The sequence below is a fragment of the Condylura cristata genome, unplaced genomic scaffold (genome assembly GCF_000260355.1).
Source record: "Condylura cristata isolate star-nosed mole 26May11 unplaced genomic scaffold, ConCri1.0 scaffold00007, whole genome shotgun sequence".
In the NCBI taxonomy this organism is placed as follows: Eukaryota; Metazoa; Chordata; class Mammalia; order Eulipotyphla; family Talpidae; genus Condylura; species Condylura cristata.
The window spans coordinates 49,722,000-49,745,954 of NW_004567108.1; the positions used below are offsets into that span (position 1 = coordinate 49,722,000).

Consider the following 23,955-nt stretch of genomic DNA (forward strand, 5'->3'; position numbering starts at 1 on the left):
TTTTCCTGATAGCAGCTGCCTTTCTCTTCTACTCATGCTTATTACTTTGACCATGAACCTCAACTACTCATTCTTAGATGGGCCTCAGTATTTTTGTTATTCAAACTATCTGCCTCTAGACTCTTCCCTTAGATGTTACTCTGTTTTCCAGGAACCAATACTATTTCTAGAACATTCCCTGAGGAAACTCAGAGCCCTTCTCCTCAGTCAGCCATGTATTATTTGGAGAGTATACTTTCATAGCCTGATTTTGTCACACCAGTAAAATCTAGTGCCCTAAAAGTTATGTTCAATCCTGCTCTCCTTCCAGTCACATAGAATGTACTATCACCTCCCCTAAACAAAGTCCTCTATTGCAAGACCTTTTATGTCCCATTTCTTTCCCAGAGTTTAGTTTTAGGACTCAATGGTACTTTATTTTTTATTGTATCTTCCACTGGAACCCAAATAATACCTAGCAATTATGGGTAGAAAACATTATTTTGAATTTTTATTATGTGTCAGATAATAAAAATTATCTGACTGTTTTAAGTGCTCACAGCTTTACATATATTAACTGATATAATTCAGGCAATAATTCAAGCAACTCTTTGGAAATAGGTTTTGTTATCAGCATTTTACAGAAGAAAGCAAAGCAGAGAAAGATTAAATAACTTGCTCAAAATTAATAAAGGTAGATTGTGAGCTTGAATTTAATGGAACAGAGGACACTCGCTTTTTGTGAATTCACAGCACCTCTTAATATTTAGCTATGGTTTTCTTTCAATTAGCTGATATTGTGAATCTGATATAAAATTTTGCATCAAGTATTGAACTCTATTTTTATGAGGCAGGGAATTAAAATGCACAATTTCATATAACATCTCACACCTGTAGTTCTTCAGTAGAAATCTTTTCTAAGCAAAAGTATATTCAGGTAGTGTAAGCATTTTACCTCCTAAGGGAGTACTGTAGTTTTTGATAATCTGATGGATTGCCTACACAGCATCTTTTTCCTCATGACTGATTTAACTTGCTTAATTTTGTACTTGTCAAACACAATGTGCATAATGAATCCTGCTGGTTACAGCTTTATGAAAAACATCTGTTAATTTACTAAAAATGCACCGTGGCCTGAATCATCCCTCACAAAAGTAGGATTTTGTTCATTTATGAATAGATTCTGTTCCTACCTCAAGGGTTATATCCATGACATTGTGACATCACTATCAACTTGCACATTATTTTTTTTTTAAAGATGTAAAACTGGGGTACAGGCCAGAGGTATGGGGGGTGAGAGGATTCACCAGAGTCAGAGTGGGGAGCAGAACAGGCAGATTGGCTGAAATACACTGCTGAGGGGAGCAGTGGGCGGGTCTGTAGAGGTCTGCTGTGCCATGTAGGTCACCCCACTGGCTGGGGATCGAACTCATGCTGCAGTGGCTGTGATAGCTTCATAGGGCTGTGTTTTAACCCATTTCACCACCAGGAAGGACCTCTCAACTTGCACATTTAAACAGCATATTCATATCCTTCTTCCATTAATACAAGTGATGTTTAAGTCTGTTGTAAAATTAAATTGTCACTTTTGATGTGATATAACACAGCATTTCTTCCTTTTCAGTTCCATGCCCTGCTGAGTTCATTTCTGCTGCAGAGTTTCAGACTATGATACAGTTTTGCTTACTGTCAGTCTGGGATGCAGTCTATCTAAAATAGCATGAAATTTTAGTAACTCAAGTGGAACCACCAAAGGAAAAGAAAGATTTGAAGAGACTATTATCACTGCCCTGCCCTGTAATATATAGATATAGCTAAAAGTAAATAATTGTAGCATCCTAGACTTAAGACAAAGGTTTTTGTCTGTAATAACAACAGTCCTCAATAGAGGCTTTCCTTTATCAAAGTAGGATGTGTTTTCAGAGTCCAGAGTGCTAACCATTACACGGTGGAACCCCCCAGTAGGGTGTGTTTTCAAGTGTGTTTCTTTGGATCACATATCTATTTTTCTGTAACCTTTTTATTGTGGTAATATTGGTTTACAACACAGCATATGATGTAGGAGTACAGGTTCCACATACTCAAGTGTTAGGTTACTGCACCACACACACCACTTTGTTCCCTGTCTCCTATCCTGCCCCTTTAGCAGCCTCAGTTCTGCAAACGTACTTCTGTTTGTTTGGTTTAGTTTTGCCTGTTCCTTTGTTTTGTTGCTTTATATTCCACATACAAGTGAAATAATTCTTAAAACATTTTGAGAGTACTTTATCAGGTTTTAGGATGGCAGTTAGGTCAAATCATTTTCATACATGATGCTTGATATCCTGACAACTGAAATTTTATTAAATATCCTAAGAATATTACCATCTGTATTCATACTGGTCCACATACTCAATAATTGTATCCTTTTTTTCTGAGAGATGTGAACAAAACTATAGAATAACATTGCTTCCCATGGTCATAGTAATCCTGCATCTAGCAGTTTTTAGTTATTTCCCATAAAACTATTGATCTGAAACAATACAATATTTAATTGCTTAATTTTAAAACATATTGTGCTCAATATTATTATAATTTCCTTTTCTTACCATAAAAAAGATTAACTTATTAATGCATCCCTCTATGGCAAAACACAACTGTTAATCTAATGACAAAACAAAATTTTAATTCTGCTATGGTAATTAGAGCCATCAAAGCCATCTAGTATGTAATACTATTTTAAAAGATATAAACCAAGTTTTCACTTAACATTAGTGAATAAGAGTGGGTACTTTTACGAATCGCACAATTTTCCTTTTAAATATCCTTTTATCCTTTTAAATTTTCTTTTTAAAAATTGGGAACCACTGAGGGTTATTGGCATAAGACAAACCATAGATATTTTTCTCTTATAAGTTGAATGAAAGCAATGCTTCCATCTTGATAGCTTGTCTGTGCTCTGGGACTTTTATCTAGTATCTATTTCAACATAATAATTCATATGATGAACACTGATAAAAATAGGTGACTACGAGATCACTGAGGAGAATTCTTCTAACATGGTTCTTTCCTATAATAATATATCAGTTATTTCACTTCTACATAGTAAAATGCTCACAACTGAGCTTTCTGTTACAAAGTTTGGGACCCTGCACTTCTGTGCCTGGGTGTTTACCACAGAAAGACAGTCTTGTGTTCACCTTCCTAAGTGTGGACATGATTATCCCTGTTGGAAATGAACCAAACAATCAAATGAAGTATTTGAAAGTTTTAATGGTTAATTATTCACTTTAGTTGCAACAGAGGGTTGCTGATTTCATGCAGATGGAATAATAAAGAGAACCTATTGCCAACAGAGATAGCCCCTTTACTGCACTGCCTAGTGTATAATCCTTTGATTCTGTTTTGAGCCACGCTGGTGAAAGCCAAAGAAAAACTAACAAAGCCATCTCATCTTCATTTCATCAATATGTTAAATATGATATTGTAATTCCAATACAGAATAGTTTTCCAAGATCCTCAGTGGTCAGTGGTGGTAGCACTGATCTTCCTGCTTCTCCAGATAAAGTCAAAGGCACGGTCTATGAAATACTTAATGCTTCTAGTAGAGCTTCAAATACAGAGAAGGATAATAGCCAGCACCTGAGTGTTCAGTGCATTCTTATTTAATACTCACAATCTTGAAGCAGTTACCTATATATTTTATCTCCCTAGGAAAATTGGATCTCATATGTTAAATATATTTCTCAAGGTCATACAGTTAATAAAATATATAGTATTGAAGCTTAGATCCATCTGCTACCAAAGCTTGCTCTTAATCACCAGCTAACTTAATGAGAATTATATGATACAGCTATCACACAGTATGTGATCATGGCGAAGATCAAATTTGGCAGTGTTCTTTGGACAACTAGAAATCCCCATAAAGTTGCCCTATGCCTTGTTCCACAGTAATTTCAGTTTTTATTTATAAAACTGGTCTTACCTCCCTGGTGGCAACATTGTGTTGATCTTTATAATGCCCAAAATGACCTCTACCAATTCCAAATCTCTTTCGATTCCCAGAACTATTTTCTTGGAGATAGCTTGAGCAGCAGGAAGGCATGATATAATACTTAGCTTGGACTCTTCTTTGTTACTTCCATTGGGTTCAGTGCTTACTGCTATATATATATACCATTGGCCAACTATGATGTATGCTAGAATATAGACAAGCACAAAGTGAATAAAAAGTGACCATGAAGAGCAAACATGTTCTAGAACACACTCAACTTAGGATGACACTGAAGGGTGTCCATAGACTCAGGGCTGATAAAGCATGAGTCAATGATGTAGCTTGTAGAGAGTATGTGGGACTGTATTATCCTCTAGCTCTCATTGGCACAGAGCATTTGGCACCATCCAAGTGCAGGAAAAAATATCACAAGAAACATTATTGATTCCTATTTGAAGTAAAGCCTATTGAAGAGAAAGCATTACAATGAAACAGTCTGTGAGATGCAGCACTAAACACAATTGTAGGCACAGATTTTGGGGTCACTGTAAGGCAACAGAGAAGGTACTGGATAGCTTGGCTCTCATGAATCCCCTAACTCCTTAGCTACCTAGTATTAATGTATTAGTAGTTCAGTAATTAAAAATTAGTTTTAATGGGAATTTCTTTTTCTTCTAAGAAAGATAATCTGGGATTTAAGTAATAGATTTAAAAGTGATCAGTTTCTGGAGTTAACTTAAAAATAACTTAATTGCAACGAAAAGTTAAGTCACAAGGTTTTTCTCTTTTCCTTTGTTTCAAGATAGGCCCTGAAGACTGGTAGGGAGTGGAAAGACACTTTGGGGGATACTAAAGCAGAAAAGGAGACAATGACTATTTCACGGTCAATTTATGTGGGGAAGAAACACATTTACCAAATATGGGAGTTCGCAGTTTTCTCCAGGTCTGCCAGAGAGATGCTTGTACTTACAAGTTCAATTCTCTGCCCCCTAACTTCCAAAAATTCTTTCTTGCAATACTGAGGACAAAGCCAATAGATATAAAAGGAATTGTGGTGAAATGAGAAAGAAAAGAAAGAAGCCTGTGAGGATAAATAGATCAATGAAATAGAGAACTCAGAAGCAAACCCCTCAATAAAAGACATTTTATGTAGGTTAAAGGTAATACTACTACCTATCAATGGAGAGAAGAATGATTTGTTTAGCAGGTGGTGTGGGAAACCTGGCTAAATAGATAAATACATGTAGATCTCAAAAAATAGACTCCACATGGATAAAATAACTGAACGTTCATACTTATGAAGTTTATTTATTTGCATACTCTTGTCTTTGTGACAGGTAAGTATTTAACTTCAAAAGCATGATCCCATAAGGTATTTGGTACATCTAATTACATTAGTGTTATAGATTTTTGTTCAACCAGGGACATCATGAACAAACCTGACAAGTGGTAAAGTAGGGGATATATGTTAGGAACATGAGGATGATTGCCTATTGTAGGCAGTGTTTGTGGGGATAAAGAGAATGAAAGAGAGGACCAAAGAGGACCAGTGATGATAGTATAGAATGTCAGGAGCTCAGGAATCTGGCTGAGCCTCCTCATTTGGAGTCCCATGATAATGGTGCATTGGGAGATCTCAGGCATTTGGTAAACAAAGGTTTCTAAACAGCCAAGAGGTGAGAGGCAAGTAGAAGGTTATTCTAACAAGTGTTGCTATGGCTCATGCTTGGGGCATTTAATGTTCAAGACACTAGTAGAGAATGGCTGTCCCTTTCAAATGCTTTAGGTTACTGAATCAAGCTTTTATTTATTTATTTATTTTTACTGAGGTAATACCGGTTTACAACATTCTATATTATTCAGAGGTATAAGATCACACAGCTCCCACTACCAAGTTCTTCTGTGCTTTCTGTGTCCCTAAGATAACTCAGTGGCTATACAATCCAGTGAAACACTGTATCTCCAAGGAACTCAGTCAGTGGGAGAAAGAACAAAAATAGAAGTAGCATCCAACAGTTATATAATACTGACTGTGTGCCAGGTATTGTTCTAAGCATATAACATTAACAATTAATCCTAATAACACAGTGATGTAAGCATCTGTTTCTTTACCTATAAAATGGGCTAAAGAAGTTACAGCAAAGTTAAGTGATACACCTTGAACTAGAGAGAAGCAAAGCTAAGATTCAAACCCAGATTGGCTACAGCATCTGTGCTCTCAACTACTTTGTGCTCTTATACAAAATAACATGATAAATATGCATAGGAGGGGTACATTGCTTAAAGAGGAGAGCCTTTGCTCAAATGAAAATTAGTTTAAAAAATGTTTCATATGGCCCTCCCTGGTGGCGCACCAGGTTAAAGCACTGCACTGAGAAGCTAAAGCCACTTCCGCATGAGTTCGATCCCCGCCTGCCCCAGAGGTGACCACATGGCGTGGCAGACCTCTCCTGACCCGCTCGCTGCTCCCCTCAGCAGTGTACTTCAACGATCTGCCTGTTCTGCTCCCCACTCTGTCCCTGGTGAATCCTCTCACCCTCCGCATCTCTAGCCTGTACCCCAGTTCTGTATGAATAAATAAGTACATTTTTTTAAAAAAATGTTTCATATAATGTTCATGGAGTTTTAAACATTATTTTGAGTCTACAAATCAATTTGAGGAAAATTCACAACTTTGTAACAGTCTCAATAGTTATGAACAGCATTAACTATATTTCTATTTCTCTCAAAAATCATACACTCGTAAGAATTATCCTTGGGTGCTTTTAAAGTTTTTATTTTAAAGGCATTTCCTAACTTTGTTGCTAGTAGCTAGAAATACAATTAATAGATGTTTTTGAGGAGTTATAAGATGTTTAACTGATGTGCAGATTTGTTTTACATGCATAGTTGCAATCTGCAAATGAGCTGGTTCTTTCTTTTAATTTTTATTGTTTATATTTTTGTCTGATTATGCTCCATAGGAGCTTTGGTGCAATGTAGGTGGTACCCTTGTGTTGTCTGTGACTTTAAAACAAGAGCTTATAAATATTTCACCACTAAATAAGTTTGTTTTGTGTTCCTATCCTTCATTATTTGAATAAATTCCTTTATTCTTACATTGACAACTGTGAATGTTATCAACTGTGTCCTTCAACTCCCAAATTCATATGTTTAGGCCCATTCCCACAGAAAGTGAATATTTAAGGAAGTAGGACTTTTAAAGAGGTAATTACATTCAAAAGAGTCTGTTACTGGGTCCTAATTAGCATCCCTTGAAGAGAGACTCAGACACACTGCTATGTACAGGAGCAGAAGAAAAGCCCATGAGAGGACAACTGGAAGGCAGCCATCTGCAGGCCAAGGAGAGAGGCATCAGAGGAAACCAACTTTGAAAGTTTAAGGTTAGACATTTTTTGTTCCAGGAACATGTGGCAGATCTTGACAGTAAACCTATCTGGCCTAGTGCTTCTGTTGGGTTTTAAAATAATTTTTTCTTTAATGGTCATATTTTTTCGTACATTATTCTGGGAATGTGTGGTCTTTGGTCTAGAAATGCATAATCTTAAAACTGCAGAATATTTGCTAGAATTGTTTGATAGTTTCTTCTCACCATATCTGTTTTTTTTTTTTTTTTTTTGTCTTGTAACATCTAATTGGGTATTAGACCTCTAAGTTGATAGGCTGATTTTCTTTGTTCAACTACTTCACATTTAATTTTTGGGGTGATTTCCCTATCTTTTTTCCAATTGTACTGAATTTAGCCTTGGCCTTTGTTATACCTGGTATCCTTGAAGTCAAGTCATCACCATTTTATCCTTTAGAGTCAACTTTGAGTCTGGCTTTCTGTCATGGGGCCATTGCAGTTCTCACTGGTTTTTGGAGAAAACAGATCAGAGTTTGGTAGCCTCCTTAGAAGGGCTCCCAGCTGTTCTGTGTTCCTAAAGTGCAGAGGACTAAGTTCCTCTTCTCCCTGAAGTGAAGGAAGTTTAGCAGGTTTTAGCTTGCTTCTTGCTGGTTTTCCCAGCACTTAGAATTTGGACTTTCTCCACAAAAACTTCTGCTTCAGCTTTCTCTCTTCTGCTGGGTTAAATGGCACTTTTTTTTTTTTTTTAATATATATACATTGTTTTCCAGAGTGACTGATTGCTCTCTCTTGTTGTGTCTTTGTGAGGGAGTTTCAGAACCTGCATTTGCTAGACTAGGTTGTCACAGATGGCATCTCTGGGCTATGTTAAGCAATACTGTGCAGTAAAACTTTCTGAGCTCCTAGAATATGGTTAGTACATGGAAGAGCTGTGTTTTAAGATGTATTTAATTTAACTCAAATCTAAATAATGACATTTGGGTACTGGCTATTGGACATTGAAGCTATTGGGCAATGGAAGATTTGCACTTTAGCATTTAACATTAAATGCACATTCTCTTTCACTCCTACTGCCAGCAAAGGACTACTAGTTACTGGAAGTAGTGAGCCAAGTGTCCAACAGCCTCTACAGAATTCAGTGTCTGAATACCTCCACTTCTGAAAAAGCAGTGCTCACGGTTTGAGATATTCTAATGTAAGATACCATCACTCCGTAATTAAGGAATAATATGAAGGCAAGAATGAGACAAACATTCTCTACTTTGTAGTTGGGGGTAGGGGAAAAAAACCTGCAAGCTTGTACAGAATGAATAGTAAAAGCACTCATACCCTTTGTACCAGTAATTCCACTTCTAGAAATTATTCTTAGCATAATGATGTGGACAATTTTTAAGTAAACATTTACTGCAATATTTATAATAGTATTATCTAGTAGAGGATTTGTTAACATAGTATGCTTCCACAATAATGTTTTATATAAATATTGCAAATTTATGCAGTTTCATTATAAAGTGAACTTTATATATTGGGTGCACATGACACAAAACTAGTTAGGCCATATTCTTTCTTGAGTTACATACCATATATATAAAGCAATGAACAGTAAAACAAAGTGGTAGAGGGAAACAGTGACTAATATGTTGTTTTTTCTGCATGGTAGAATAGGGAGGCCAAGTTGAAAAAATGCATTTGCTTTTGTTTCCCGCAAGTAACACTTCAACAAAAACACTCCCTCCAAATATGGCTAGCCAGAAATCTTTATGGAATTGTAAAGTATGTCTAAAGAATTTCTCCTTGCTTTTGACGAGCAACAGTGATGGCCTCTTTCCTCAAAACCTGTGTTGTAATGCTATGACCTCATGAGTTTATACATGTTTTCTTCTGTATTTGGAAGAGGGTCATTGTTTTTATAAGAGAGCAAGGCAGGGCTGCATTAATGAGATCATGTTTTATTCAAAATTTTAGCTTGTTATTTGGCAGGTAGTAGATAGGTGGAATGAAAACATTTTAACCTTTGTATATTCTCCTTTTGAAAGCAAGAATTTGGGTGATTACTATTTTGCTACCAATTCTTATCATCTAAAACTGCAAGACTACATGGCAGATACTGTATTATCTGTTCATACCAACATAATCAAGTTGGCTTCTTTAGTGCGAGTGTAGTGTGATGGAATATCCCAGAATGTTAACACCTTATTAAAAAAATGTGGTATGTATGGAGTTCTGAAGGTTTAATTTTTTTTACAAGGACTCTTTTACAAAAGGCTATAATGCTTTTTACAATATTAGACTGAGCACAAGGTTTCCCTTGGTGCTGATCTTAATGAATGTAAAAATGGGGTGGAATCATATACATACTATGGTATAGCCTTTGGAAAATTTCCTTGAAAATATTATTAGCGCCCATTTATTTATTCTTACCGGTAGCATGAACCATATTTAACTAATGAACTGTTTGGATTTTTTTTTAAAGTTTACTTATTTATGCATACAGAGCTGGGGTACATGCCAGAGGTGCAGGGCAGTGAGAGGACTCACCAGAGACAAGAGTAGTGAGCAGAACAGGCAGATTGACGAAGTACTGCTGAGAGGAACAGTGGGTGAAACAGGAGAGGTCTGCTGTGCCATGTGAGTCACCTCCCTGTTTGGGGATTGAACTCATGCTAAAGTGCCTGTGGCCTGGTAGCTTCGTGGTGCTGTACTTTAACACACTGCTCCACCAGGGAGGGCCCTTAGGATCCTTTTACCTAAGATTAGCTCTTAAGGGAAATGTAGATGTCAACTGCTCCTGAGTTATCTTTTCTTGCACAGAAACTGACAGGTTTCTCAAGAGTTGACTTGGCAGTAGTCAAGATATTATTATTATTATTTTAAATTTATTTACTTATTCATACAGAACTGGGGTACAGGCCAGAGATGCGGAGGGTGAGAGGATTCACCAGAGACAGAGTGGGGAGTAGAACAGGCAGATCGACGAAGTACACTGCTGAGGGGAGCAGTGGGCGGGTCAGGAGAGGTCTGCCACGCCATGTGGTCACCTCCGGGGCAGGCGGGGATCGAACTCATGCGGAAGTGGCTTTGACTTCTTAGTGCTGTGCCTTAACCCGCTGCGCCACCAGGGAGGGCCCAGTAGTCAAGATATTATTTATAATTTAACCAAGACAAGGTACCAATAGGTGTCCCTTCACTAACTCAAGACTTCTGTAACTTAAAACATGCTTATTATGGGATCAAGGAACTTAAATGTCTCCTTATCTATTTGAGTGACTTTTTGCTAGCAAGTTTGAGAGGTCTAATTCTGTAATTAGTTTCAATAAATTGAGCTGTGGGTTTATGGAAGTTCATCATTTCCCACAAAGCTCCTCCAGACCTACAAGTGTTTGACTTAAGAGGATACTAATAACAATTAATGGAATCTAGTGACTTGATGCAGCTGAGTGTAGATAGCTCTGCATAGGCAAACACTCACTGAAATCTCTTCAGAAGTATAACTTCTTATTTACACACACCCTTACCTTGAAATTGGACCCTTGAATTCAGGTTCAGTACTAAGTATATATGTTTACAGTCCTTTAAAATTCCCTCTAGTCCTTAACCTGTGGGAGGGGGTGGTACTTACCTCAAGATGTGCCTGGCATTTATGTTATCATTCCTGGCCTGAATTTTAAAAAAAAGAAAAAGAAGAAGACTTCTCATTTTTCAATTGGGAGAACAGGTTAAGAAAGATGAGGTAGGATACCCCAAATCCCATTGCTCACCAAGCTTACTTCTAAAGACCTGCACCTACTTCTTGGTTAGCTGCCTATTTAGGATGAATTCTACTGTTACCTGTTTGCATTGTTTAGGTAGCTTCGTGTAGCTTCGTTGTGGGTAAACTGTGTGTGGATACTTGTTCCTGAGGATACAAAAAAGGGAGTTGTCATTTAGGGAGAAAATAAAAATCCAACCCCTAAAATAAATTTCATACAATCAAATCACTTTTAGAAACATTCAGTTGAGGGTTTCACTCTTCAAACGTTTATTGTATGGAAGCACTAATTATTAATACTAGTAAGAGCAATCCCTCACTTTCCTTAACCTGGGGTGTGGGGTGTGGGACAGTACTTAAGTCAAGGCGTGCCTGGCATTTGTGATGTCATTCTTGGCCTGAATTTAAAAAAAAAAAAAAGAAAAGAAAAGAAAAGCTTTGCCTGTTCTTACCCAGATTCTAGTCAGATTCAGGACCCTCCCCCTTTAATTCAATGGTGAAATCCATTGTCTATTTCCTAGCTATCTACCTGGCAATGTACACATTTCAAATGCAACTACTTATATTTTTACCCTAGAATGACATCAGCTAACAAATACTGGATCACTTGGAGCTTTTCAGAGAGCTACTTCTATTGCTCATTTTCTTTAGGGATGATGTTTAGTGTAATTGAACTCAAAGCATGCAAAAGACCGAATTGCCTTTAATATTTGAGGTCTGCAAAGGACCGAATTGCCTCTAGTGTTTGAGGTCTACAACTATGTCCCAAACTTTGCATGTGGCGGAGAGCAAATTATCTGGGAACAAGCAAGAGTTGTGAAAAGGGGCATACTCTTGGGTTTCTCTACCATTCAGAGCTCCTGAGTACTCCGCTTGACACAAAAGGGTGGAGCTGTCAGCCTTTTTTTCGTTTAGTTTTAGCGGAGGGACAGCCAGTCCTCTCCCGCCCCCGAAAGCCAAGGCTTGTCCTATTCAGAGTGGCCTCTCCCACACACTTCAAACGTCCCGGTGAGCCTTCAGCAGGCCGCAGAGACTTCAGGAACTCGCTCCTGGGAGAGACGTGAAGTGCGGGTGGTTGCCACGCCTCCCACGTTTCAGCGTTAGCTTACCTACTGGGGGTCGGGGTGTGGAAAGGGACCGCACGGCTCTCAGGTACTGCAGCACCGAGTTCTACCCCTCTGACCTCAACAAGGAAGGCAAGAGAAGCCCTGAGAACTCCGCGGCTGTGCACCACCCGATTTTCCGCTTTCCAGGGCGCGCTCTTCCGCCTGCTCAGGCTTCCCCCCACCCCTCCGCCTCCCTCACAGGAACCAGCCCAGTCGGCGCTCCCGCGCTTCTCTCCTACCACCCGCAGAGGCCTGCCTTTTATAAGCGCTGCAGCCAATGGGCGCTCAGTTTTCCTTGAGCCCTCCCTCCCGGCCAATCGCCGCGCCCCTTGTGTAATCTTCGGCTCCTCGGCTGCTCTCGGCTATTTTCGTTGTTGCTGGCTTTTTCTGGGGCTGCTCGTTTGCAGCCAGAGACGCTGCTTTTTTTTCCGGGTTCGGAGCCGTTCCGGATGCTTTAGGCTGCCGGATGTCTGATCTCCGGATAACTGAGGCGTTTCTGTACATGGATTATTTGGTAGGTGCCGGGCTGGGGTGGCGTGTTGCGTCTTGGACCTCGACGTGCCCGATGTCCCTCCGCCTGGAGGAACAGCCTTTTTGCTTTCTTTCTTTGGGATGGGATGCCTTCAGGGTTCTTTCTCCGCCAGCTCTAGAGCTGTGCTGGGACCCGGACGGGCGGCGGGGCGGCAGCCCAGAGCGGGTCAGGGAGCTGACAGGTAAAGGTGCGACCCTGGCCAGCGGTGCTGCGAGGTGAGGGGCGCACTGGGGCTGCCCGAGATGGGGCCGCGGCGGTGGAGCGTCCTCTGCCCGCGCTCGGGTTCTTTGCTCCCCTTTGCGCTCCCTGCAGAGGACTTTCTTTCCGCTCTCCCTTTAGCAGAACTCCAGGTACTATTAAAGAGCCATAACCAGAATGGCTTACTAAGTGCCCGGCAGCCCCGGTCATTTGGTTGTTATTAGATCTCTAAAGCTATGACCTCGGTCGCGGCGAGGGTTTAAAAGCACATTACCATAAAGTAGACCAGACTTAACTACATCGCAGCCTGGCCAGAACTGGTCTGGGTAAGGGCAGGCATTGCCCCACCGTTCCTGTCGTGGGTGCATGCTGCTTTTTACCCTGGCACGGATTGGATCCCAGCTGTGCTTTTAGGCCAGTCTTTTGCTGAGAAGTTTAGGTGGGAAAAGTGTTAACACAATGTTGGACTGAACATGATTTTTAAAATTGACACGTGTGTGTGTTTGGGGAAATCTGCAAGCTTATATACCCGTTCCAGAAATTATACTTGCCCAGAGTTGTGTGTTTGTATGGGGGTGGGGGGTGCTTATTTACTTTGGCTGTGTTGAGTCCATACAATTGCTAATAGGCTTACGGTGTTAGTTGGAATTGCTGTTGCCCTGCAGTTGAAGTAGCTGGCTATAAACATTGACCCTCCTGTCATCTCACTAGATACATGCTGTCGGTTTTTGAGTGCAGATTGGCCTAGCAGAAATTTGCCAATGCCTTCTAGGAATTACACTGAGAGAAACTGAATGTTTTTATGAGCGCTGGACACAGGACTGGTTTTGTAATGTTATCTTGTATTTGGGGTGAATTTAGTGGGAGGAAATACTCCCCAGAAGCTTCATGGGTAGGTGATCTTGTGATTGCAGTTAATGCATGACCTTGTGAATAAAGCATAGTCAAAAATTCTCAGTTCAAATTTTGTTTTGTTGTTCATTTGTTATGTCAGTAGCTTCCTGTATCTTTGTGATAAAAGTGCCATGTAGGTTAAGAGAATTGCAAATTGCTAAGGACTGTTTTCTAAATTGAATAACTGATTAAATTGTAATTTGTCTTATATAGTAATATGGTTTTGTCTTGCAGTCTATCCAAATTAAAGCCAAAGTTGTTGAGAATAATTAACAACAAAAAGTTTAGATTATCTGTCTATGGTATAGAAAGCTAATTTTGGATATTTAATTAAGTAGTTCCTAAAAAGGAAGTCAGGTGGTTCTGATCATTTTATTATTTTATTTTACTGGGTATGCTTTAAATTTACAAGTTGCGTTAAAAAACTTTCATTTTTTTTGAGGTGCCAATCCACCAAAGCATGGGGGGGCGGTGAGGGGAGCTTGACAACTCTGGTTAGTAACTCAGGTTAATTTCTAGATAGTCTAAAGGTGGGCAGATAAATGTTTTCAGGCTGTAGATTACCCTAAAAGCAGATTGATTTCTTTTTCAATTCATAGGTTTGTGTCCTGAAAAACTGGGCCTCAAATTTGACATGACTTTTTTGTTTTACCTCCCATGGCCCCCATGACCTACTTTTTGCGTTTTTATAAGAACTGTCATTTTCTTGGTTCTATTATGCCTTTAAAAATCCACAGGTGCAATGAATTAGTCTCATAGAAATAATTGGCTAGTTATTGGGGGTGAGAAAAAAAATCTTTATGAAAATGTTTTAGAAAATCCTTCATTTTAAAGTCCAGTTTTTATTGAAATTGGACTTAAAAATAAAAATAAAAACTCCTGAGGTGGTATTTTGCGTTTACTTTTTTGCTTAGCAACTTTCAGATGAAAATGATATGTCTGCCACGCATCGTTCCTTCCTTCATGCCATGCAGATACATTTGTTTGCTTATCCATAATTACCTTTGTAAGGTGTTTTTTAAAAAACAGTTCCTGAAAAATGAAAATACGTTTTGTTGATGGTGTTGGAACTTTATTTTTCAAACACATAGGTTCCCAAGGTTTTTAATTTACCTTGGGTCAGGGGGTGGTGCTCGTCTCATTTTGAGTTTCAGAATGAACAAAAAACCTTGCTGTTCAGGTTTTGCTGTTAGAGGACTAGAACAGTGTCCTTCCTTCCATGAACTTGGCAGCAGTAACTGTACAGGCCATCTTTTCTTTTTTTTTTTTTTTAAATCAGTGTTTGACTTTCTTATTGTTGCTGTTGGAAGCTGGAAGAGGGAGCTGTGTGTGTGTGTGTGTGTGTGTGTGTTGTCTATTGTTCTTCTGACTGGTTGTCATCACTTAACCTTTAATTTGTAGGGAAGTAGGAAGAGAAATGAAAGACAGAGGTTCTATTTTTAACAGTTTTTAATAATAATATGACATTAAAACAGATGAAGAAGCTTTCTAATTGTGTAAGTTGCTTTTAATTTCTTAAATTGAAATTTGTATCTTAAAAGTAATGTTCGCAGTTAGAGGTGACAAATAAGGTGAGGGTCAGGGACAGTACCTTAGTATTTAAGTCAGGGTTTTTTAAAACTTGATTTTAATTCAGCAAAAACAATGGTAATTTGCTAGTCTTAAAAATTACTTGTATCATTCTAATAAAGAAAAAATGAACAACTATATACCAATGACATTTTATGGGGGTGGAGTGGGGAATGGGATCAAAAATGGTGTGGGAAAGGTACCCGAGACTATGGTGATGGCACACCAGTAAATTGGTGGGAAGTCCACGGGATTACAGCCGAGATGGAAAAAAGCACAAAGTGAAGTATGATGTAAAAATAAATTAATAAAAAAATTACTTGTATCACCCAGTGCCTGATTCATTTCCTGATATATAGTGGAGCCCAATTTTTTTCTTATTAAATTAAATGAATGTGAAATAGACAGGACAATTCAATTTTTCTCACCTGCTTGATTTATATGACGAGATAAAATCTGCTTGGATTAGGTGTTTTGCTCTGAGGAATGTAAAATGTACCCCCCCCTTTTTTTTTAACTTTTATAATTATCAAGGTATAATTTAATTTGCCTGTCTGGCAATTTAAATATGAAGATTTCAGTTGAAAAGGGAATCTTCCTACCAGGCCCCATGCCTTTGCCCCATTTTAATTTATTTTAATGGAGCAGTAAAGGCCATGTTTCACCTGTCTGGTCTATGATAAAGATTTCGTTACTGGTTTTGACAGGCAGTACCAGCATCTTATTCTTTCTTCTGACAGGTAAAACTAGTAAGACAGTGTGCAGAGCTTTGTCATGTGTAATAGTCACCTATAATGAAATGAAAAACATGTCTACCAGGTTTTCAGGGGAGGCTGGACAAGATCAACTGCTAACATTTATTTCAGTTTCAGATTTTCTATTTGATTTTGTTAGTATATGTTGGTTGGTCTAGATTTCACCTTGTTTCCCCTTCTGCCATCAAAACAAAGCAATAAAATGTGTTTGCTCTATGTAATACCTATGATGATTAAATGAGAAAATGGAGGGAAAGTGATTTACAAACAGAACATTGCTTTTCAGATGTAAAACTTTAATATATTGTAACCGTGTGATTGATAGTATTGTAACTCCTGTGGCTGTTACTGCTCAGTGGTAAATAAGGTGCATAAGGCTGTTAGGGGAGGAGGCCCAGAGGTACCTTAACTTTCTAGCATTTTTCTCTCTTATATATGTTTTTTTGTTGGAACTAAATAGCAAAGTTAGACTAGAAAATTGGACAAGTAAAATTGCTTGATTAGTCTTAAATATTTACGGTCATCGTATTTTTATATTGTGCCAGGATTCTAGATTTCTTCCTTTGCATGGATTGGCAAACCTGGGTTAGTTTCTTGACCATAGGCTATACCTGCCTTAATGAAAACTTGTCATCAGGGAAGATCAGGTGCGAGGAGGCCGAAAAACTATCACTATTGGTTTTGCCTCATAAAGACCAGCCCACCCACCCACCCACCAACCTGCCAAGAACATAAACTCATGATGTACTCCATAGTATTAGTAAACTGTAAATGAACCCACTGGAAAACAGGAGTGAAGGCACATTTATGATCTTCTCTGATGTTATCTTAAAAGGATGCTATTTAATCCTCAGTGACTATGAACATTGTAAGCTTTATGGTCCTACTACAGTCAAACTGACTATAAAGTATTAATACAGGTCAAACAGTTTTTAGCTTTAAATGCAGTTGGGTTAGTCAGAGTCACATGAATATTCTTTTATTAGTAAATCACAAGATAAAACTAATGTGGATACAATAAACAGATCTACTGCCACCCATGGAATTCTCAAAGCTAACAAGTCCTGAGAACATGCACACCATTACTAGCTTTGTGTCCTGGTAGTGTGAGTCCTAGACCAGGGAATGATTCATGCTTTCTAGGAGTTTGCATTCAAATTGATGATGCCTAAGCCTTGAGCTTGTTGGTAGCTTGGGGGTGGGGAAGTGGTTGAGCATAAGAGTTACAAGGGTGATATCAATTAACAATTATTGAGACCTTTTTGTGTGCCAGGCAATGTCATAAGTACTTTCCACTTGTAATGGCAGTCAATCTAGTTTATGTAACTTCCCCAAATCCATACACCTAACAAGCATTAGTGCTGGGATTATGACTCAGAATCCTCCCACTTCACTGCCTTCCTCTCAGTTTGGTGTTGAAGTTAATGGAATGCAGCTCAAATGTTCACAGTGTATGCCATAGAGCTACACTGCTGCTAAAGCACAAGTGTACAGGAACGTACTTCTTGAACCCCTTCAAGAAACTGGAGGCTGGTCAACTGATGATGTTCTCAGTCCTCAAGTAGTTGGTCATGCTAAATGATCATCATGGAGAAGCTTGGCTAGAAAAAGATCTAGGTGTGTCCTGAGCTTTCCTCTGCACACTCCTGACTGTGGCCACTGCATTGCACAAAGAGTCGCACGGTTTTCCAGACAACTCTCTTACTTGCCCCCCCTAACTTCAGGACATGTTCCTGCCAGCCATAAGCTTTGTTTCTTAGATGACACCCAGTCGGTTGTCCATTTATTTTATAAAGCCCACTGTGCTCCATGACCAAATCCTGCCTGGGAAGTGGAGTTGGACCCAACAGACACTAGACCCCCAGTAACCATTTGAGCATGGTTTGCAGTTGGGTAAAGTACCTGAGTGACATACATTATAAAGGGTTTTGTTTCTGAGGAGGACCTATTTTTAGGGGCAGTCTGGTTGGTTGCATTATCGATAACAAGAGAACAGGAGTTTGCTTGGGTGCATCTCACAAATTAATAATGGGTTTAGTTTGGAGCTTGCCACTAGTTATACTGTGACTCTCCCACTGGCATCTCCCTAAGTGCTTCAGGTGTTTAGGTGAATCTAAGAAGCCTGGCACTGGTGGTTATTTTGAGTGTCTCCCAAGTGGATACATTTATTTCTAATAGCACTGACTTCATGGTCAGGTGGCCATCGACCCTATATTAGAAGGCACCCACACTTGCTCAAATGCTCTGTGGCCACCATCTTGATATTGTTGACTTCTGGCACTTTGTGTTTTCATTTAGCCTTGTGTCCCCAAGGTTGTGTAGCCAGTTATCACTTCCAGTGCTAATGTAGACATGGGTCTATCTCTTGAATGGCCGTTGGGCATTGGCCACCATCACTGTCTCTAATTTATATCCCTAACCATCTTGATCACTATTTTTTCTCTAGAATTGAATCTGTTGTTGTTAAATAGGAGACTCTGTACCAAGTTCACTGCAAAATGTTCTACTCGAACCTTCTATTTTAATTTTCCTAATGGTCCTGTTAGCCAGGTGCTACTAACTTATAAAAGACTTATTGACTATGAAAAGAGGGAATTTAAGGCCCTGTGAGGTGGGTAGTAACCCAGGTCACATAACCAGTGGAGAATTAACCTAGCTTGGCAGATTCCCAGCCCATACCTGTAAGCAACAATCGTTTAGCCTTCCTAATAATACTATTTGGGAGAGGGGAGGTGGCACGAGGCTTAGAGGTGGTGCTGGAAATTGAGGCCTTCTGAGAGTGCTGCTCTCCCCGGTGCTGGTTCCCCTGGTATCTGAAAGTAGGTTGCTCTTACTTGGTATGACTTGATAGGTAATTTTTTTGTGCTTGGGAATGCTCAAAAATTTTCCCATACAAATTAAGAGTAATAGTGTTTGTTCCCAAGTCCCAGAAGTAACCTTCCAAATCATACCAGATAAAAACATTCTACTTCTGGGGGGATTAAGTAGAGAGAAAGCTGGGAGAGGCCTTCTGAGAACTCACTGACATCTGGGGCATTGTGTGGGTTTCAGCTTAGGTTAGAGACTTTGCTCACTGATTTTGCTTTCACTTGTGTACCCATCTCTCCTTACACTAGTGCATAAACGTTGATGTTCAGCTCTTTGGCGCATAGCCAAACACACCTACCTGATTTTGATAGTAACTAACCATTTGAAAAGTAGTTGGATTTGCAGGACAATCTCATTTATCAGGTTCCTTTGTACCCAGATTTACTGGGAACTGTTCTGACCTCTGGACTGCTGCTTTCAGGGTTGAGGACTTATGTCCTAGTAATTTTGTCTGTCTTCCCTTGGGTTCTTTCTTAACAGGATAGCAGCTTCTGTGGCCTCTCACTCTTGGGGAAATGGACGATGGTGTGGGGCTGTGCAGGAGTGTTGATTGAGGCACAACATGGAATCAGGAGCATAAAGGAAGTGCTCTTCTTTCAAAGTTTTATTTTTAATGTGTTCTGAATACAAGTACAGAAATAATAAAACATACTTACAGGTATCTACCTCCCTAATTGAAGAGATGTTAATTTTGCTATTTTAACTTCAAAAGTAGTGGTGATGAAGAGAGGATTCACTAGGACAAAGTGGGGAGCAGAACAAGCAGAACAACTGAAATACACTGCTGACGGGAGCAGCAGGCAAGACAGGAGAGGTTTGCTGTGCCATGTGGGTTGGCTCCCTGGCCAGAGATCAAACTCATGCTATAGTGGCTGCGGAAAGCTTCACAGTGCTGTGCTTCAACCTGTTGTGCCACCAGGGATCGCTGGTGCTTGATTTTTTTTAAGAAATCTTAAAACTAAACCCAAAGCCCACTTTTCTCTAAGCTTTCTTTCTCCTCCCTTCTCACTGCTAACAGTTATCCCAAAGTTATCATGGGTATCGTGCTCATGAATCATTCCCCATTTTTATTTTATTTGCATGTATGCATAATCAACATGTATTGTTTTTTGTGTTAACACTTTTACAGAAATTATCATATACCACCCTTTTCTTTTTGAAGCTTATTCCCCTAATAATATTTTTGAGAGTGAAAAATGTTGCAGGTGGATCAGTAGATAAATACTTATTTTATATTTCTTGATTGGATGTTACCATTTCTGGCCTTATAGGTAGAGATTTTATTTGCATTTTGTGAGAAGCTCACAAAAGAATAGGTGCTGGTTTGAGGCATGATTTTGTGTGTTTACTGTTTTTAGTAGTACACAATGAATCATGTAATTGTTTAATGAAATTTTACATGCAGTTTAGTTTTTATTATGATTCATCAGTTTGTATTACAGTTTATAGCCATTATTTTGTAATCATATTGACTTATATGTACACGTATATACATACATATATTTATATAGTCTTGCTTACATGAGGACTGAAATTTTTTGATGTTTATTAACGAGGTGATTGAGTGAAATTTAGAACATATAGTAATACAATGGAAATAAAATATATCAGTAATCCATCAACCCTCAGAGAACCATTTAATGTTTCCAGCATCATAATAAAGACATAGTTTTATAATCTACCTTTTACATTTAACATTTAAATTTTAAACATTTAACATTTAAATTTTAGCAATTATACTTATATATTTTTCTGCATTATTCCAGTAAACTATACTTTTCTTAACTAATCAACTTTCATTCATTATCTTTTTTTTAAAGATTTATTTATTCATACAGAACTGGGGCACAGGCAAGAGATGCGGAGGGTGAGAGGATTCACCAGAGACAGAGTGGGGAGCAGAACAGGCAGATGGACGAAGTACACTGCTGAGGGGAGCAGCGGGTGGGCCAGGAGAGGTCTGCCATGCCATGTGGATCTCCTCCAGGGCAGGCGGGAATTGAACTCATGCAGATGTGGCCCAAGCCTCCCAGTGCTGTGCTTCAGCCTGCTGTGCCATGAGGGAGGGCCCACATTCACTATCTTTTGTTTGTTCTGTTTTGGCTGATAGAAGTAATAGTACTATGAACTTTCCATATAAATGCTTTTGGGTATTTTATGAGAGTATGTTTTAAAGAGCAGTGTTTCATTAATAAATTTTCCACATAAAGGGATTTTAGTGCCAAGTGAGTTTGGGAATTGGGTCAAACAATCTTAAACAAATTTCTTTATTGAGTATCATTAAATGTGCTAACATATGTAATGAGTTTCTAAAAGGGGTATTATTTGTCATGTGTCTAACCTATTTTGGCTTCATGATGAGGTTCTAGAAGTAGATTTGTAGGATCAAACACACCTACATCTTAAAGCTATTCACTCTGATTAAATTGGTTAATGCACTTAGGGCAGTGCTTGTGCATAATTGGCCACTGTTTAAAGTCTCAGGTATACAAAATTGGTGATGATGATAATATTTATTGAGTGAACTCTGTACTAGGAGTATAGGTAAGGAGAGCTTCCCAAAGAATCATTTTTTAAGCTGCAGGATTGACATTGCAATTTAAAAATGCAGCTTAAGGTAGGCAGGGCCAGGGCAGGCAGAGATAACAGCTTGTGCAGAGATATGAGATGACGGCCTCATCACTTCAAGGACCTCCAAAGGCCCCATGTGGCTGGAGCAGAGTTAGGTGCAGTGGCTACACACAGAGCTGCAGAGTCCAGCTAAGGCTATATCCTAGGAACCTTCAGATTTTCCTGAAGTGGCATGGCCCCTGTGTGACTGCAGGGTGGAGAACGATTAGACAGGGAGGCACCACTAGAGCAAGAAAAGCAGTTAAGAAGAGGTTGTCCTAACCTAGGAATGCAGTGGTATTTGCAGCCAGAAAGGATTAAGAGGGATGCAGAAAAGTGGATGAATTTAAGCAACATCTAAGAATTGTCAGAATTTTGTAATTGGATTTTGGAAGATGAAAACTGAGATTTCAGGAATAAATACCCAAGTTTTTGGTTTGAGCTTTGTTCTGCTTACTACTGAGTAGCCAACCAACCAATTGAAGAAACTATAGTAAGAAACCTGAAAACAGTGACTGAATATAGTAAGTGTTCATTTTACTCATGATCTGGGGGTAGACCAGGTTCAGCTAGCATGGTCTTGCTCAGGGTCTTCCATGATGATGGCTGGGTCATCATATCCTTGTCTGGGAACACACAAGAGGCTGTGTGGGGCCTGGAAAACTGGACTTCTGGGACAGTCTCCTTGTGTGATTTTCTACATAATGGCCTCAGGTAGTTGCACTTCACACTTGAGGCTGAAATTTCCAGAGTCAGTGTATCCAGGGAAACTGGTAGTAGCTACTGGTCTTTCTGACCTAGTCTTGGTAGCCAGGCAGCATCATTTCCATTGCATTCGGTTCATCAAAGCAGTCTCAAAGGTATGCTCAGGGTCAAGACCAGGTTGACGGACACCACTTTTTGGTGGGAAGAAGTTGAAGAATTTATAGACATGTTTTAAAATCTCCATAGTCATCAAAGAGGCCAATGGGGTCATGTTGTATGGTAGGTAGAAATATCAAGTAGGGAGGGAAAACAGAGTTTGATTTTGTAGTTAGCAGGTTTGAACTACTTGTGTTAAATCCAAGCTGAGATTTTGTTACAGGGCACCCCAATGTGAATTGGGTTGCCTGTCAGTGGGTCCTCACCTGCACGCTTAAGATTCACCGGTACTGCCGACATACACAAAAGGTTCGAAAATGGGTTTATTTACAAGGGGAAAGGTAAAGGAACAACCCAGGGAAAGAGAGAGAGCAATGCAAGTTAACTAGAAAGTCCTACCAGTTCTGCTGACTTGGACTCCAATAGCACACTGGAAACTGATCGAGAACCAAAAGACCAGCCATGAACCACCAGGCCCAGAGAATCCCTAAGCCCACATGTTTGGTTTTATCCTTATCTGGCTGCTCATCTTCACCCTTAGGTCCAGCATGCTTCTCCTTGGTAATGATGGGATTTGTAGTTCCAGTATCTGGAGTGGGGGCGGAGTCCATGAAACTGTATCTGTTACAATTTCATATAGTTATCTGGAGTTTTGGGGATGTAGCTGAAAACAACAGGTAACCTTTATTGTGTGGGAGGTACAGTGCTAATAAGTATTTTTCTTGCAGTATTCTTTTACAGTTATCATTTTAGAGTTTAGGAAATTGAGGCTTAGAGAAATTAAGTATCCTGCTCACAGCATGATGCCCCACTGCCGCCCCCCCCCCCCCAGGAATCCTGAGGAAGCCCTCTGTTTCAGGCAGTGCTCACGTAGTAGGCCCACAGTTTTGTGGAGCCAGAAAAAAAAAAATCTAAAAAGGGGTTTGAGAGAAAGAGAACTGAAAGGCTGGAAGAAAATCTGGAGAGTGTAGTTCAAGCAGGGAGATTGTTTCCAGAAAGAGGAAGTGGATAATTGTGTTAACCATTGCTCAGAGATCAGGGAAGATAATTACTGAAAAAAGATCAGTGGATTCACGTCAGTGGTGACCTTGGCTGCAGCTCTTTCAGAGGCCTAGTGGGAGACAAGGAAATGATGCTGCTGCTGTTGAGCCTGGAAGAAATTTCACTATGAAAGACAAGGATATGGGCTGAAACTGGGGATGGTGGGAAGGTTGGAAGACTACTTTCCTTTTTAAGTGAACTTGAGACTGAACTTGAGATGGTTCAATGCTGGTGAAGTAGCGTATGAGGTCCTGTGGCTGAAGGTGACTGAACTATAGTGAAGCTAAGTGTTTGAGCCAAGGGGTTTGAAGAAGCTCGTGAGGAGTGAGGGTAGTTGCACTGTTGAAGCTGAACGGTGACACAAGTCTAGGAGACTGGGACTTCTGTTTTCCCTCCAGACTTTGAAGTTGTATTAATGTAAGTTACCAAAGGGTGGGCAGTTAGAATGATATGGATTAAGATTTTTTCACAGTGA

At 39.4% G+C, this 23,955-nt stretch overlaps 1 protein-coding gene and 1 long non-coding RNA gene across 2 annotated transcripts in view; one reads left to right on the forward strand and one right to left on the reverse strand.

Moving 5' to 3' along the window:
• Positions 1–10,929: 10,929 nt before the first annotated feature.
• On the reverse strand, positions 10,930–12,217 carry LOC105853356. The gene is made up of 3 exons (XR_001145192.1): positions 12,156–12,217; positions 11,127–11,193; positions 10,930–10,955 (listed from the first exon to the last, which is right to left on the reverse strand). It is a non-coding gene; the product is annotated as an uncharacterized LOC105853356 (long non-coding RNA).
• Positions 12,218–12,531: 314 nt separating this feature from the next.
• The window catches only part of ARL15 (ADP-ribosylation factor-like 15), a 360,786-nt gene continuing 349,362 nt past the window's right edge, over positions 12,532–23,955 (forward strand). Inside the window, exon 1 of the mRNA XM_004678326.1 lies at positions 12,532–12,666. Within this exon, the coding sequence (XP_004678383.1) occupies positions 12,619–12,666 (48 nt within the window). The 5' untranslated portion in view covers positions 12,532–12,618. The remainder of the gene's footprint in view (positions 12,667–23,955) is intronic.